The sequence below is a fragment of the Colletotrichum fioriniae genome, assembly GCF_027942845.1.
Source record: "Colletotrichum fioriniae strain IMI 355084 chromosome Unknown scaffold_8, whole genome shotgun sequence".
NCBI lineage: Eukaryota > Fungi > Ascomycota > Sordariomycetes > Glomerellales > Glomerellaceae > Colletotrichum > Colletotrichum fioriniae.
Window position 1 is genome coordinate 54,362 of NW_027076844.1, and position 17,734 is coordinate 72,095.

General features: G+C 54.0%; 3 protein-coding genes across 3 annotated transcripts; 2 read left to right on the forward strand and 1 right to left on the reverse strand.

The window, feature by feature from the left end:
* Positions 1-181: 181 nt before the first annotated feature.
* Positions 182-4,882, reverse strand: N0V96_006841 (uncharacterized protein; the record flags this gene model as incomplete). Its single annotated transcript, XM_065757842.1, has 5 exons — positions 182-424; positions 494-569; positions 629-3,331; positions 3,383-4,070; positions 4,135-4,882. The coding sequence occupies 5 exons, from the start codon at positions 4,880-4,882 to the stop codon at positions 182-184; spliced, it is 4,458 nt and encodes a 1,485-aa protein (XP_065613365.1).
* Positions 4,883-7,087: 2,205 nt separating this feature from the next.
* On the forward strand, positions 7,088-15,279 carry GCN1 (translational activator of GCN4; the record flags this gene model as incomplete). Its single annotated transcript, XM_053192310.2, has 3 exons — positions 7,088-7,223; positions 7,330-14,678; positions 14,734-15,279. 3 exons carry the CDS (start codon positions 7,088-7,090, stop codon positions 15,277-15,279), a joined length of 8,031 nt encoding a protein of 2,676 aa, XP_053050074.2.
* A 291-nt stretch (positions 15,280-15,570) lies between these two features.
* RPL19B (60S ribosomal protein L19B) lies at positions 15,571-17,091 on the forward strand (the record flags this gene model as incomplete). Its single annotated transcript, XM_065757843.1, has 4 exons — positions 15,571-15,590; positions 16,277-16,546; positions 16,709-16,859; positions 16,933-17,091. 4 exons carry the CDS (start codon positions 15,571-15,573, stop codon positions 17,089-17,091), a joined length of 600 nt encoding a protein of 199 aa, XP_065613366.1.
* Between the last annotated feature and the right edge of the window lie 643 nt (positions 17,092-17,734).

Consider the following 17,734-nt stretch of genomic DNA (forward strand, 5'->3'; position numbering starts at 1 on the left):
CGTACAATGTACCGCCTTCCTGTATACAACACACCAGCTAGCAACAGACCCTCCTAGGCCCACAAAGGCAGAAACATCTTGACAGGATGTTGCACAAGGCTGCTTTTCCTTTCACCCCTCCGGAAGGAGGCTGTCCATCTAGACGTCCATCGTCCTAAGACAAGCGAATGCTGCAAACATTCTATGTTTTGCTGACACTCGCAGTCATGTCCCTATCCTTGTTGGCCTCCTGCGAGAAAATCTTTTGCCAGATGGCCAACCATCTTTCGTGCTGTGCCGATGGCAGTTTGCCAGGCTGTTTGAAAGAGCGAGTGAGGAGCTCGCGGAGCCTGGTGCGGAGGACCTTGATCACGAGCATCGTTTTCCAGTCGGGCAGGGCGAAGCGGCAGCGGTTGCCGTCGAGTACGAGCACACCGGAAAACATCTATGTGGGAAAGAAGTTGATCAGTTTCTGGGATTAGGTGTCAGACCTGACAAGGGAGGAGATACTCACATCAGCTCGGACGTCACCACACAGGAGAGCAATGGAAAAGGGGTCAGCCACCGTTGTCTCATGCGCATGATAAACACTGTTAGTGTGTTAGCTTCTTGTCGACGCCCTTTGTAGGCCGACCAAAAGGAAACTTGCCTTTTCGATTGCATGATGTGGTAGTAAGACAGCCACTTGAGCTCATTGTGCCCCTTGTTGACAGAGGATGGGTGGAGGCTGATTGACTGGTTGTTGCTGATATTGCGCAGGCCTCGGGCTCCAGGGCTTTCACGCACCAGAAGCTTGGGGTAGAAGCTCCATGTGATGACTGCTGTGGTGATGGCATCGTTCTCGCTGTTGATGCTTACGCGTTGGGGAATATCAAAGAAGCTCTGGTTGCGTCGTCCTCCTCTCGAGTTGGATCCGTAGCGTACTCTGTTGAGCGCTCTTCTCTCCTCGTCAGTCAGCAGGAGAAAACCAGAGTCTGCAACCGAAACTAGCAGCTGGCCCTTGAGGTCTTCAATATTGGCCAAGGTCTGCTGGCTGAGGAAGTTCTTTCGACAGAATTGGAAGTCTTTGCCGCCGGAAGCAGTGTTCGATTGGCATACGCGCTTCCATGCGAGATAGGCATTGTAGACGGTCAGAAGATCCGAATCACCCCTGCGGAAACCCTTGCGGACAAGGTCGGCCTGAGCTCGCTGGCCAAACGGTGCCGTGAACGGCGATTTGGAGGATAGAATAGCGGCGACTGTGATGGCCATATCCAAGCATTTGAAGATTGCACCCATCAGGATGAGCTTGCCAAGGAAGACATCCAGAGGCAGCCTGGCAAGTTGGTTACCCAGAGGCGTCAGGTCCTCGGCAGGCGTCAAGGCTCGGACATCAATGAGGGCATCCACAGCGCGGCGAATGTTCTTGGCCGAAGGCGGATCCAGGGCTTCGCTCAGCGTCTCCTCGATGCCACCGATTTTACAAATCTTGACGCGGATCGCTAAGTCTTGCAGCGAGAGACGCAGCATCTCGGGGGTTTGCTGGTCGCTCATGACGGCGTCGTGCCGGTGCTTGGTAAACATGTGGAAGCAGAGGCCCTCTTGGACACGCCCGGCTCGTCCGCGGCGCTGCTTTGCGTTGGCACGGGAGATGAAGGTGTCGATAAGGCGGGAGAGCTGTCTTCTCTCGTCGAATCTCATCTCACGATGCTTGCCCGTATCGATGACACAAGTTACGTCAGGGATCGTGATACCGGTTTCGGCAATGTTGGTTGCTAGCACGATCTTGCGCACGCCGGGAGGTGGCACAAGGAAAGCGGCTTCCTGGTCCTCGGTCGCGATGGTAGAGTGCAGCGGGTAGATGAGCCAGTCGCGCGCAAACGAAGGGTCACCGGAAAGCAGGTCGTTCAGGGTCCGGATTTCTGCGATACCTGGAAGGAAGACTAGGATCGCTTTGCTGTAGGGGATGTACTCGGGCGCGGAGGCGACCTTGGCAATAAGCTGCACAATCAGGTCAAAGTCGATTCGATATTCGTCCATCTGGGCAAGGCTGTTCCTGGTCTTGGAGGAGTAGGCTGACAGATCAGCTCCGACTGTGGACTTGGGTCCTTCGGCATCTGCCTCGACTACATCGTCGTCGAGATCAACCATCTTCTCTTGAGGGCTCTGGCCAACGGTATAGCCGGTTGTTTCGATGGCGTCCTCCAGGTACTTGACCTGAACGGGGAATGTACGTCCGGGGACCGTCAGAACAGGCGCTCCGCCGAGGTAATTGGAAAATCGCTCGGCGTCGACTGTGGCTGACATGAGAACCACCTTCAGATCCTTGCGTCTCAACATCAGTTTCTTCAAGATGATGAGCAAGAAATCACTGTCAATGGACCTCTCGTGGACCTCGTCCAGGACCAGATGAGTGACCTCCCGAAGATCATTTGAACCCTCCAGCATTCGCATAACGATACCTGTGGTCGCAAAGACTAGCCGGGTCTCGCGAGAAGTGTTGGCTTCGAGACGGATGGAGTAGCCTACCAATGACCTGGGCGTGCCCAAATCATTACGGCCCTCGCCGAGCTCTTCGCTGACTCTACGAGCCAACGAGATGGCGGAAATACGACGCGGCTCAGTGCAAAAGATCTTGCATGGCTTACCCTGGGCCAGCTGGTGCTCCAAGAGGAAGGCCGGCACCTGAGTACTCTTGCCACAGCCAGTCTCTCCGCAGATAATGACGACTTGCTCCCTGTCTACGGCATCCGTGACTTGCTGCTTGAAATTCCACATAGGAAGCTGCATGCGGGATTGGAGCATGGTCTGGTACCTGGGGGTGTTGATCTTCTGTGCCCAAATATTTTGATAATATTCGGGCCCGTTGGAGAGACGCTTGGCGGCTTCTTGAGATGCCTCGTCCTTATTGTCGATCTGATTGCGAGCAGCGGCCCTTCCCCTGAAAGCGTTGGGGAGAATGACGCCATCCTCCAATTCCTGGTCCTGTCTCTGGCGCACAAGAGCTCGTAACTCTCTAATTGCCTCTCGGTCCTTGGAGTCCAGCTGGCTTTTTCTGGCTTCTGCAAGCTCATCCCATAGCTCGCGCCAGACATGAGGCAACCTCATTCCGACCTTCTCTTCCTTTACTGAGGTGCCGAAGATGTGGAACAGGGCCCATGTTGCGACGTATGCTTCCGACTGTTTTTTGTCGGGAGTGGCGATGGATTTCATGCTGAAGCTGAAACTTGATGGATTGTTGACGACGTCTACTGTATCGTCCTGGGATGCGGGTGGGACCTCCTGGGGCTTTGCCCAGATGATAGAGACAGAGTGGCGGTTAGCAAAAGGAACTTCTGAGATAAGGCGGTAGTTGATTCTCGTGGAGGCGTCCCTGCAAAAAAGTCAGCATGAGTATTGAGCATCAGTGATCGAAAGGCCATACCTCGCTCTGCAGGCCTCTTCCAAAGCCCGCATGGGAGAGACACCGGTCCATTTCCCGAAATCCCGAATGGTAATCTTGACGCCATCTGTGCCGTTAAGCACCGTGCTTGATTTGCCCGTGGCGTCTACTTCGGTGACAGGCAGATTAGCAAAGAGATCACCGAGACCGCCATCGTCATCGTCGTCGTTCTGGGCCAGAATCTCAGCAGCGATACGCTCGGCCTCGTCGTTGATGTCTCCATCAGAAGACCCAGCTGCTTCAGCGACCGCCTTTGGCGGCTCCTTCTCCTTTCCCTCTTGGGCCTGTTGCTTTTTCGCGGCTGCAAACTCTTTCTCCAAGACCACCTTCTTGGTCTTCCACTCTTGCTCAGCAGCAAACTTGTCGAAGAGGACATCCTTCTCAATTCTGACAATCATGGCGCGGAGCTCAGCTTGCAGATCTACCCCATCGCTTGCCTCAGATGTGTTGCTGTTTTGCTTTCGTTTTCCTTGTTGACTTTTCTCAAACTCGAACAATTTGATCTTTGTTTCAAGATAAACAGGAACCAGCTCGTCTGGCTCAATCTCAATGTCGCAGGTCACTACGGCCTTCTTCTTATTGCCGTTTTTGGATGCTTGACCAGGCTTCTGGCGTCCATCAGGTACAGGAGTTGTGGCCCCCGAAGGCAAGGGGCTCTCAGCCGGCGTATCTGACGAGTCTGGTCAGTTTGCTTCTTTGGCGAGGGCCTGAAATTTCACAAAATCGTAGCTTACCTAACTGTCTGATACCTTTGTTCCCCCGACCCTCGTAATCAGGCAACTCATCACTCGGACACTCTCTCGCCAGCCAGTCGAGAGCTTCTTCAAGACCCCAAAGGCTATCCTTCGTGAAAGACGGAATATTCGGCGCAATGTCGAGAATGTGCCGCATTACAGCCTGAACTCGTTCCTCTGGAAAGCCAACACTAGCGAGTGTCTGTTGCAGTGTCCATAGCTTGATGGTCATGTCCTCTTCCGGCAGCAACTTTCCATTCGCAGAGGTCTCTGTAGATACACTTGACGATGCAAAGCGGCTCTCGGCTTGGATGAGATCAAGGACCTGGTCCATCAACTCCTGAGGCAACCACTTCCTCGAGTTGACGGTGTCGGCTTGGCCTCTGAGCAGGCGGCGATCGGTCTCGAGCCTGGTGCGCTGACGTTGAGCATCCCGCTTAGTCTTTTGAGCATACTTTTCCACCATGAGCTGCAATTCGGACTCATCAAGTTGCTTTTCAAACTCCTCGGGGCTCAGTTCCGCCTTGGCAGCTTTGTCACCAGCACCATTGGTGGAAGACTGAGGATCAGATGACGGGGCATCCGATTTGGAAGTGGCATCAGGAGCGGCAGTGGCAGCCCGGGCCGCAGCGGCGGCATCGGCTCCTTCAGCGGGTTCGGTCCGAGGCTTGGATGATGCAACGGAGGTGGTGGCAAAGCCTCTGGCCGGGTTGGCGGCGGGCTTCTTCTTCTTCTTGGCACCGGCCATGGTAAGGTTGGTAGGGTGAAGCTTGCGGAGGAGGAAGAAGTGTCAGTTACGACTGGCAATCAATCCGAGTTTTGTGAGTCTGCAAAATGTCGAAAGCAAGATTGGCGGCGGCGAAAAATCCGAGGATGGGGGCTGCTCAGTGAGAAGCAAACAGTTCGGGTTATGAGTTCAGGTTGGAAAATCAGTCGAAGAAACGGGAAGGACTGGAGAGGGAGCCGAGCCGAGAGGCGATGGAAGGCGGAGACGGAGGCGGAAAATGAAGGGTCCAAAGACCAGAAGGGGGCGGTAGGAAGGCAATGGCTGGTGAAGCAGCCGGAGATGGCGTTGAATCCTCCTTGGGTCCTATCATGAGTGAGCGAGAAGTTGTGGTTGAATATGTGAGGCAAGTGAGCGCAGCCCAAGCACCCTGCGGGATGAGGGTGATAATAATTACCTGGTAGCTCGGTTGTGTGAGTTGATTTGAGTGTGCTAGAGCAGGCGGGCAAGGTAGAGTGATGTCAACGGTGTGGCTGGGTTCCTAGCATTGTCAGGGTTGATAAATGGCCCTGGTAGAATTGCAGAGACGGGGCGAAGGCGAGGGATGGTAGTGAGCGCAACGCGCAATGCACCTCAGTAAGTGAGTGAGTGTTTGTGAGTGAGTGAGCCCAGAGAGTTTGTGTCTCTGCCGCCAAGTCGGGTGTCGGGGTGCCTGGCTGGTACACTGGGCACGAAATTCAGAACGGAGTGACAGGCCGTCGGCGGTGTTGGGAACTGGTACGGCCAAGGTAGATGTGAGGTGGATAAAAACGTGGTCTACGCTACCATGTTTGGTCGGATCCACGAAATAGCAGAGGATGGACGGATGGATGGATGGATGATGTATTCGTGAGGATATACTCTGGTAAGTAGACAGGTAGGTGCCTCCGGTGGCTTTTGAGGTGACACAGTTCCTCTCTACCTGCTATTCAGTAGGCTGCGCTGCACGTGGCTTACAGTTCAAATAAGGTCGCGACATGTAAAGGTAATGAATATGCGTCGAAGGCCAAATCGAAGAACAACCACCGACGAAAGTCTGGAAGATGCTCAGGTCCCATTAGGTACTAAACGGTGGGGGGTCCAGCGCAACCTACTACCTTACCTACCTGAAGCCTTAGGTAGATCAGGCGGTAGGAGTAAGGCTGGGCATTTTTCTGTGGAGAAGAAGGCACTTTCCTCTCTTTTCCATTGTGGCTGGAGTGTCTAAAAGACGGGGAAATTCAATATTTTTTTTCCCTCCTTTGAGTCAGACCGGCAACAATTCCCCCCTACTTTCGTGCCTCCCTAGCAGATGGGCATTACCTTGAGCTAGGGCTTCATGGAAGCTGCCCCTGCGTCATCAGTCCAGGTTCTTGAAGAGCTCCAGCAGTATGAACCGTGCCCATGGTGGCAGAGAAGTGTGAGATGGATTGCCTGTACGGCGAAGAGACGGGCAGATGTCTTTTCGTTTAGAGGCGAGTCTACTGAGATAGAGATTGTGTTATCACCTGACCTCGGGTTACGTGAGGTCGTGTGTAGTAATGGAAGCAAACGAACGCATAGCGATTGGTGAGTCTGGATGAGCCATCATGAGTGATCGTACCGGTTGGGAAAGCACCTCTGCCCCGCCACGAACCTCCCGTCACTTATTACCTACAAGTACTCCGTAGAGAGCAGGTACTTCGTTCCTGAGGTGGGATAACTGACGCTCATTGTCACCGCCTGCCTCATATGGATCACCAACCCCTCCACCCCATTCGATTTGGTCGTCGGGCCACACAACCCTACCCCAGTACCTCAACTTCAGGTGCCTCCACCGTCAAGCTGCGTTCGGCAGAAAAAGTATTCCCACTGGAGTGAGGTTGAGGTGGGCGGTCCCGCAGCAAATAATCCCAGCCCACTGCTAAATGGAAGTACCTGCAAAGTGACCTGACCCGACCCTACCAGCCAGCGCCGTACCCAGCTGCATCAACGTCTACTTCAAGGTACCACTCTCGCCGCTGCCTGACAATTTGTGCCAACGGCGGACGTTCTGTTTGTTTCTGCCTCTCAGTTCACTTCATCACCACCTCACTCCTCTGCACAACTCGACGTCGTCCTCCCCCCGACCCGCATACGAAATCCGACGGCCACCCTTCGCCTGCTTGTCGACCGTTCAGCTGGCCGACTTGCCCCCAATGCTGCCTTCTGTCCGCCCTTAATCCCGCCAAAATGACTGAAGTCGTCGCCAATGGCTCTAGCTCTGGCTCTGTCGATTTCGCTGCCACGAGATCCGCCCTGACTTCCTCCTCAACCTCGACAAGAATAGCTCATTTGCGCATTCTTGAGGAAAGGATATCCAACGCCGGTACGAATTCTTGTTTGCGCGATTACCCTTCGTGACGTTCCTGTCACCACCGCCGCGCATTTCCACCTCTACAAGACCGGATGCTGAATCTATCTTGTTGCTACAGACACCGACGCGGCATCTACCCGCAAGCTTGTCCAGCTACTATTCTGGACTCATGCTTTTTACACCGACCGACCCTCCCGACTCGCTGTTCAGAAATGTCTTTCCGCCATCTTGGACAAGGGCCTTGAGCCTGATGTCCTCAGTGCCTTCGTCGCTGCGTTGCGCGCAGAGTCACAGAAACCTGGCATCGCCGCGAGCAATGCTTTTGTTCTAGTCGAATGGTGCAGCCTGCTCATGCAGCACCTTGCAAAGACCTCCGGTTGGGACAAGTTCGCTTCTCAGATTCTCCTGAGTGTTGCGGATGCTTTAGACAAGTGTCTTCAACCCGCCGCCAAGGGTGGTATGGCACATTCTGCCATCATTGTCACTAGGCGAGGATTGCGCAAGCTTTTCTCGAAGCACCAAAACCCCGAGAAGGCCCTCAAAGATGCTATCCAACTCCTGGCGGCCAAGGCCGCGCAACCATCCGCAGCGAAAGCCCCTCTTCTGGGCATCATCGCCGGCGTCAGTTCGAGAATCGCCACCGTCAAGCCAGCCCTCGAGGCCCAGAAATCCCAGTATTTCACCTTCTACGTCAGAGAAATAATTGGTTCAAGAACGGCACTACCGGCTCACGTAGCGTCCGGCCTCCAGGACTTCTTCCTGGACTTCGTCACTCTTGAAGAACTCACCAAAGAGATCATCCCGCCTCTCGAGAAAGGCCTGCTCAGGGCCCCTGAGATTGTCTTGAGCGATGTTCTCATCCCCTTGATTGGCTGCCTTCCCAAGGACTACGACCTTTCCCAGATCCTGGTTGGCAACTTGCTGAAACCTATCCTCTCGAATGTGAAGTCCAGCAATGTTGTTACTCGCACTGGTGCAGTCAAGGCTTTCAATGCCCTCGCTGCCCGGAGCCATGAGGAAAAGGCCCTCGAAAAGATCTCAGAGGAGATTGTAGGGCCGGTCAAGGGTGGCAAGCTGGCATCGGCAGACCACAGAATCCTCCACTGCGAAATGCTAGAGGCAATCCCACTATCCAAGACCACCGCCGACAAGATTGCAACGGCTCTGGCGGCCGTCTCATCCAAGGAAGGAAACGAAGCCGCCCTTGTTGTTGAGACATCGGCCCTCGCAAGATCGGCCGGCTACTTGCTTCAAAATGACTTTGAAGTGGCCAACCCGGTCATTGACGCATGCCTGAAGGGTATTTCTGACAAGAAGTTTCCCACACGGCGCATCTGGCTTCTGCGCGTTGGTGAGATTTTCAACCTGGCTTCGGCCTCTGGCGACCTCTCAGCAAACGCCGTCAAGTTTGCCGAGGCTACTGTGCCCAAGCTTCTCGATACCTACCATGAGATTGTCGCCAACCCCCTGGTTGCAGCTCAAAATAACCTCACGGTTGGTGCCTTCATTGCTACCACCCTGACGTCGTGGTCGCAGCAATCCAATGTGTCATCGGCACTCAAATCAGCACTTGCCAAAGTCTCCGTTACAGGGCAGTGTCTCGCCCTCGAACCGAAGCCCTCTTTCTTGCTCAACCCCCGTGTTTACGGCAAGATCACAGCCGAAGACGAGCTCACTTGGTTCTCCCGAGCTTTGTCGGCCGCTGCAGAGCACCTATCTGAGAAGACACCGAAGCCCGTTGCTGTGGCCTGGGCCGAGGCCTTTATTTACGCCATCGTAGCCTCTGTAGCTACCCCTAAAACGAGACAGATTGCGTCGGATAGTCTGAGCCAGGTTTATGTAGCCAGACCTGCCCTTGTTTCGCAGGCCATCGTGAGCGGTATCTGGCACTGGTTCGAAACTCTGGAAAGCGGTGACAAGGACAGCGCGGCTGTCGCGTCCAAGACCGACAAAACGAACCTTCATCTCGTTCTTCGTGCCATATGTGTCAACTCAAAGGGCTTGCCAGAAGAATCCCAGAGCGCTGTGCGAGAGGCCGTGGATCAACAGCTCTGCTCACTGCTCGTACTCGCCAGGCAGGAGCTTGTCCCCCGCACAAGCTGGATTGAACTTTGTTTGCGCGTTGAAAGAGATCCTGGAGAATTGGCACGCCAAATTGAGGGTGACCTGCTGCAGGAAATCGCAGAGAGGACTTCCATCGACCAGAAGTCGGATGCAGTGAAGCAAGCGGCCTGCAACGCCGCGGCAGAGCTTGCCTTTGTATCTCCCGATACCATGACCAGCAAGATTGTCGATATTATACGCCAAGATCTGGAACCCGAGGAACTGCGCACCATTGGCCCGGTCGAAGCTGCCATCTTCCGAACCCCCGAGGGAACTGCTTTCGTGGATGTCCTCGCAAAGAAGGCACAGACAACTGTGCCTGATAAGAACAATAAGGACTACGACATTCTGAAGTGGGAGGCTGAGTTGAGATCGCAGTTGGCCCAGAAAAAGGGACAGCAAAAGAAGCTCACTGCTGAGGAGACAGCAAAGGTTAATGCCCAGCTCAAGAAGGAGGCTGAAATCCGCGACACGGTTCGTCGTATCGAGGGAAGACTCCTACGTGGCATTGGCATTATTCAGAGTCTTGCAACTGGACCCCCGACCGAGTCTGCCCTCTGGATGGGACCCGCTGTCAAGGCTCTTCTGGACGTCATTGACGCTGGTGCTGGTCTTCTCACGGGCGATGCTGCCCCCTTGGCTTACCTGGCATGCTCAGACCGTACGACGAGCCGCCTTGGCCCCATGAGACCTTTCGTTGGAGTGGCCACCTTGCGTGCTCGTGAGGTTAGTGCCCTGCCTGAGCACTACAAGGAAGAGCCTGTCGACGTACTCGTCACTCGAGTGCTCTACCGACTGCGATTTGCCGGCGAGCAACGTCCTTTCGATACGGTGTCTCTTATTTATGCCCTCCCCCTAGTCTTTACCGTCCTAGCAAGCGGAGGATTCGGTTTATCTGCTGACGATCGAGATGCTCAACTTGTTCTCGCTATCGAATTCCTCTCCTTCCATACGAATATCTGCGAAGACCCGGCAACGCCTCGGTTAGAAGTTATATCCTCTTTGATAATGGCCATGCAGCAGTACACCCAGCATTACAAGATCATCAAGGACTGTTTTGCTGACATGTGCCGATGTGTTGCCCCTAACATGACACCCGAGGAAATCGCCGCCCTGGCCAAGGGATCCATCGTTCCCCAAGTCAGCGTGAGGACAGCTGTGTTGCAGGCTATCAGCTCCGAAGTTGATATGAGCGAATTCAACTTCTCCAATGAAATTTGGATCGCATGCCACGACGACATCGACGAGAATGTGGAGCTTGGTCGAGAAATCTGGGAGGAAAGCGGCTTCGCACTGTCTGAGGAGGTTCCAGCCAAGATGCTCGTCTACTTGGACAGTGTTGACGGTCAGCTGCGAAGAGCCGCAGCTCGCGCCTTGGCTGAAGCCTGCAAGGCACACAACTCGACGCTGGAGCCTACCTTGGAGTCTTTGAAGTCCTCATACACTGACCTCGCCAAGCCGCGTGTCCCTCAGTTGGATGAATATGGCATGCCTAAGAAAACCAATCTGGCAGATCCTTGGGAATCGCGCCACGGCATTGGATCTGCTTTCAAGGAATTGGCCCCTCACATGGCTAAGCAGCAGCTTGATCCTTTCTTTGAATTTTTGATTGAGAATGGGCCCTTGGGCGACCAGAACGCGAACGTTCGTGGCGAGATGCTAGATGCAGCCATCCACGCCATCGATCTGCATGGCAAGGGAATGGTCGACAAGTTGATGAAGGTATTCGAGCGTACGCTCGAAGGTCCGGACAAAAACACCGAAGCGACAGACCGTGTCAACGAGGCTGTCATCATCATGTACGGTGCGCTTGCGCGTCACTTGAACCCGGGTGATTCAAAACTTCCTGTGGTCATCGACAGGCTGCTGGCGACCTTGAGCACGCCTTCCGAGACCGTGCAGTATGCTATTGCTGATTGCCTGCCACCTTTGGTCCGGGCTTACGGAGACAAGTCATCCAAGTATTTCGCTCAGGTTCTTGAGACTCTGTTGACTTCCAAAAAGTATGCCGAGCAGCGAGGTGCTGCTTATGGTCTCGCCGGTCTCGTTCAAGGCCGTGGCATTTCATCGCTCAAAGATCAGCGCATTATGATGACACTGAGGGGTGCCATGGAAAACAAGAAGGAGCCGAACCAGAGAGAAGCGGCCCTCCTAGCTTACGAGCTTCTTTCCACCATTCTAGGTCGTCTCTTCGAACCCTATGTCATCCAAATCGTCCCTCAGCTCCTTACCGGCTTTGGTGATGCCAACGCCAACGTCCGAGACTCCTGTCTGGCAGCGGCAAAGGCCTGTTTCGGCAAGCTGAGCTCATATGGTGTCAAGAAGATTCTTCCTACCCTACTCAACGGTTTGGACGATGACCAATGGCGTAGTAAAAAGGGAGCTTGTGACCTGCTGGGAGCCATGGCTTATCTTGACCCCAACCAGCTGGCGCAGAGTTTGCCGGACATCATCCCCCCTCTCACTGGGGTTCTCAACGACAGTCACAAGGAGGTCCGTTCGGGTGCGAACAAGAGCTTGAAGAGATTCGGTGAGGTTATCAGTAACCCTGAGATCAAGGGTCTTGTCGACATCCTTCTCAAGGCGCTCAGCGATCCCACTAGATACACGGATGATGCCTTGGATTCTCTGATCAAGGTCCAATTCGTGCACTACTTGGATGCTCCGTCACTGGCGCTGGTCACAAGAATCTTGCAACGTGGTTTGGGCGACCGTTCAAACACCAAGCGCAAGGCAGCACAAGTCATTGGCAGTCTTGCGCATCTCACTGAGAGAAAAGACTTGGTCTCGCACTTGCCAATCCTTGTTGCAGGACTCAAGCTCGCCATTGTCGATCCCGTCCCCACAACTCGTGCCACGGCATCAAGAGCTTTGGGATCACTTGTGGAGAAGCTGGGAGAAGATGCCCTGCCGGATCTCATCCCTGGCCTCATGCAAACCCTCAAGGCAGACAACGGCGCTGGCGACCGCCTCGGTTCCGCCCAAGCTCTCAGCGAGGTTCTCGCAGGTTTGGGTACCACCAGACTCGAAGAGACTCTCCCGACCATTCTGCAAAACGTCGAGTCGACCAAGCCGGCTGTTCGCGAAGGCTTCATGTCCCTCTTCATCTTCCTCCCTGTTTGCTTTGGCAACAGCTTTGCAAACTACTTGGGCAGAATCATTCCGCCCATTTTGTCTGGTCTTGCTGACGATGTGGAGTCTATCCGCGAGACTGCTCTTCGTGCAGGTCGCCTACTTGTCAAGAACTTTGCTGTTCGCGCTGTTGATCTACTACTTCCCGAGCTTGAGCGTGGCTTGGCCGATGACAGCTACCGCATTCGTCTCAGCTCCGTCGAGCTTGTCGGTGACCTTCTTTTCAACCTTACAGGTATCAGTGGTAAGGCTGAGGATGAAGAGGAGGACGAGGAGAGCGCCAGAGAGGCAGGAGCATCACTCCGCGAGGTCCTCGGCGAAGAAAAGAGAAACAAGATTCTCTCTGCTCTCTATGTATGCCGCTGCGATACCGCCAACGCCGTCCGCTCTGCCGCCGTTGCTGTGTGGAAGGCCTTGGTTTCCAGCCCTCGCATCCTTAAGGAGTTGGTGCCAACGCTTACTCAACTCATCATCAAGCGTTTGGGAAGCTCCAACATGGAGCACAAAGTCATTGCTAGCAATGCTCTTGGCGAGTTGATTCGCAAAGCTGGCGATGGTGTTCTCTCCACCCTGCTGCCTACTCTTGAGGAGGGACTGCAAACCTCCACCGACACAGACGCGAAACAGGGCATCTGCCTTGCCCTCAAGGAACTTATTGCTTCGGCCTCGGAGGATGCCCTGGAGGATCACGAGAAGACGCTCATCTCTGTCGTCAGAACAGCCCTCACCGACTCAGATGCTGATGTCAGAGACGCTGCCGCAGAAGCCTTTGACTCTCTCCAGCAGATCCTAGGCAAGAGAGCCGTGGACCAGGTACTCCCATACCTGCTCAACCTCCTTCGCTCCGACGAGAACGCCGACAACGCCTTGTCAGCCTTGCTTACCCTCCTCACTGAGACGACTCGCTCGAACATAATTCTTCCCAACCTTATCCCCACGCTTATTACCCCTCCCATCTCTGCGTTCAACGCCAAGGCTCTTGCGTCCTTGTCGAGGGTGGCCGGTGCTGCTATGAACCGCCGCCTGCCCAATATCATTAACTCACTGATGGAGAACATCATCACCTGTGAAGACGAGGCTCTGCGGGAAGATCTCGAGACATCTTTCGATACTGTTATCCTGTCCATCGACGAATATGACGGACTCAACACAGTTATGAACGTACTGCTTCAGCTCACGAAGCACGACGATCACCGAAGACGTGCAGCGACGACCCGCCACTTGGGCAAGTTTTTTGCCGCTGGCGAAGTGGATTACTCGCGCTACAATCAAGATATTGTGCGGTCGCTCCTCATCTCCTTCGATGATAGAGACGCAAGTGTCGTCAAGGGTGCCTGGGCTGCACTTAGCGAGTTCACCAAAAAGCTCAAGAAGGAAGAGATGGAGGGCCTGGTTATTTCCACCAGACAAACTCTTCAGCAGGTCGGTGTGGCCGGCGCGAACTTGCCCGGTTTTGAGCTCCCCAAGGGTATCAACGCCATCCTGCCTATCTTCCTGCAGGGTCTTATGAATGGCACGCCGGAACAGAGAACACAAGCAGCCCTGGCTATCTCCGATATCGTCGATCGGACGAGCGAGGCTTCGTTGAAGCCGTTTGTCACACAAATCACAGGTCCACTCATCCGTGTTGTTTCCGAAAGGTCCACGGATGTCAAGTCTGCCATTTTGTTGACTCTCAACAACCTCCTGGAAAAGTTGCCTGCGGCACTGAAGCCATTCTTGCCTCAGCTTCAACGCACATTCGCCAAGTCTCTTGCAGATACATCGAGCGAGGTCCTCAGGGCCCGCGCGGCCAAGGCGCTGGGTACTCTTATCAAGTACACGCCGCGTATCGATCCGCTGATTGCCGAGCTCGTCACCGGCTCCAAGACATCGGATCCCGGTGTTAAGACGGCTATGCTCAGCGCGCTTTACGAAGTCATTAGCAAAGCGGGCGCTAACATGGGCGAAACATCGCGTACCGCCGTTTTGGGTCTCATTGACATGGACACCGACGAGAGGGACGATGCTATGACAATCACGAACGCGAAGCTACTTGGAGCACTGATTAAGAATGTTCCCGAGGAGGCTGCCAATGGGTTGCTCAAGAACAGAGTCGTGACTAGCCACTGGAGTCACTCTTCAGCACTTGCGCTGAACGCAGTGCTCGTAGAGTCTCCAAAGAGTCTGCTTGAAAGTCCTCTCGCGGACGACTTGCCCGACCTCCTTGGTCAGGGCATGTCTCACAAGAACGTAAGTAATTCATGATGATGGCTTTCTAATAACGCAGAACTAACACGTGTCACAGCCTTACATTGCCGACAACGTCATCCTCGCAACGGGCAAATATCTTCTTTCAGATTCAACAAAGTCTTTTGACTCGAATAAGAAGATTTTTGAGGCACTCGCCAACACGATCCAACCGGGTGGCCCTGTCGACTCGCGCCGACTTGCTCTGGTTATTGTTCGCACGATGAGCCGCGTGGACATGGATATGGTCAGGCCGCACGTTGCTGCGCTTGCAGGACCCATCTTTGCCAGTGTCAGAGACCCTGTTATTCCGGTCAAGCTGGCCGCCGAAGCTGCATTCATGGCCTTATTCAATGTGGTGGACGATGAGACACGGGTCTTTGACAAGTATGTCGAAAGCGCCAATCTGCCGCCGAATACCAAGAGGAGCATGCAGGATTACTTCAAGCGCGTCACGATGCGACTGGGTGCCCAAGCGCGTGAGCGGAGAGAGGCTGAGGGTGGCCAAGGGGGCCTGGGTCTGTCGAACGACGAGGTCGAGGACGAGAAGGAGATCTGGAGCGTGGGCAAGGTCGACGTTGGCGAAGACGTATTTGGCAAGTAGATAGGCACAAATGTTGTCGTAAGAGCAAGGGGTCGATATTGAAATTTAAAAGTTTTGTTTTACATGATCACTGGGCGGCTTTGGTGAGTAAAATATCATTTGTCCCCTAGATTAAGCCTCGAGTAAGTACCTAAGATCATCTGTGCGGTCCTGGAAGATGATAAACGTAAGTCGTGGTTGCACTATCTAATAGGCATGAAGGCCCATCAAAGTTGAGGTATCTCCTAGAGAATCAACGGCGACGAGCGAGACCAAACATGATACCCTACCTCGTGCAGTACCTACCGCTGAATGACTGCTGAAATCAAGGTGTAAGTGGTTTCAATGAGTTTGGCGAGAACCATCCCATTCTTTACTTCAATCGTACAACTCAACCCGCGCTCATAAGTCATAAGAGGATAGGAATATGACATGGGATTGCGAGGTACCTCAGGTACCTATGGTGAGATCCTTGCCGAGCAATACCAATCTTCCAAAGGTGCCCTGAACATGTAGTGCAAGTACCTGATGTATCCCTCATTTGCGTGCACCGGCCCCCTAAGACACACCAAAGGGCCTATGTCGTTAACGACACGTGACCTTGGAGCGAAAGTGTGGCCTCGATTTTTCCGGGCTCGCTTACCCATCGCCCCACATTGCCCACACAGAGTCAGCCCCGACTCTGCTCTCACACTTCGCCTTTCAGAAAAATTGGCCTCCTGTCACCCCTCTCGAAATTTCAACACCCTCGACTCCCCCGGTAGGTACGACCATCGACTAGGACAGCATTCAAGATGTAAGTTATCACGATACGAGCATTATACCATTCTTCTACCGAGCCCGAATCGATTTGCGTCGCCTTCTGCACCGGGCAAGCCTTATTTAGGGTCTATCGAAGCCCGGGACGCGCGGGGGCGACAAAAACCGACAACGGCATCTATCAATTCGACGGCGGGGCGACAATATTTTTTTTCTCCCATCACCAAGGACAAATTGCTGATGTCCAATGTCTTCACAGGGTCAATCTGCGAACTCAGAAGCGCCTTGCCGCGTCGGTCATCGGCTGCGGTGAGCGCAAGATCTGGCTCGACCCCAACGAGGTCAACGAGATCTCCAACGCCAACTCTCGCCAGACCATCCGCAAGCTCGTCGCCGATGGCCTCATCATTCGCAAGCCCGTGACCATGCACTCGCGGTCCCGTGCCCGTGAGCTGAACTTGGCTCGCCGCATCGGTCGCCACCGTGGCTTCGGTAAGCGCAAGGGTACCGCTGAGGCCCGTATGCCTAGGTTCGTCGACACCATTCCCATCGATCGGTTCGCTATTGGAAATTACTTTCGGGATATCGCTTGGGCAACTCCCTAAACGTTCGACAACGATACCCACAAGTCTTCCGGCTCGCGGACCGATTTGATACACCTGGTCGAGATTCGTACTGACTCCCCATACAGCCAAGTCCTCTGGATGCGCCGCCTCCGTGTCCTTCGCCGTCTTCTGGTGAAGTACCGTGCCTCCGGCAAGATCGACAAGCACCTTTACCACGAGCTTTACCACTCCAGCAAGGGTAACGCCTTCAAGCACAAGCGTGCTCTCGTTGAGCACGTAAGTCTCGCCGCTATACCTTTGGATTGCAATATTGGAGATGAGTGGTGGGCTGACGCCGGATACCTCATAGATTCACCGTGCCAAGGCCGAGAAGGCCCGCGAGAAGGCTCTCAAGGACGAGATGGACGCCAAGCGCGCGAAGACCAAGGCTGCCCGCGAGCGCAAGCAGGAGAGACAGACGGCGAAGAGAAACGCTCTGTTGGGCGAGGGCGAGGAGGAGGCCAAATAGATGATCACGATCGATCTCGGTCCTTAGGCGGCTGCATTCGGAGTCATCGGGTTGGGTCTTCTTTTTTTACGTCCTACTGTCCCTATTGTCGCAGCAGGGCTTTGGCATGTAGCATTGAAAAATGGAAATCGATGACATGGCAAATTACGGGAACGAAAATGAGTAGCAGCAATTCTTTTACGGTTCTACATTCATGAGAGTCCTCGTGACATTTTCCTGGTCTTGTCTGATGATAGATACCCTTTTTTCAACCCTTCTCAGAATCGTTCACCACCTGGGCCAGTTACTCGTCTTTTTCTCGGTGAAGTCTAAGCGTCATACACCGCGTGCTTGTCCGCACTCATCAAGCATGGGCCACCACCTATCAGGATTGTCAGGCTAAATGATGTTTAGTATGATGGACATCGGAAAACTGGTCACACAATATGTCCAGCCAGAATACGGTGTAGGATAAAGGAAACTCCAGCACCCAAGTCATCCGATCAGGGTCGACTACAAGTCAGTGCTCGCAGCCATTCAAATTCTCGAATAGGACTTCTCCGGACGGTGTCAGCCCATTGTGGTTTGGGCTTCCGCAATTAGTAGGAGAGTATAAGGCCATAGCTAGGCCTACAAAGGACTACCGGGCTGTTCCTTATCATTG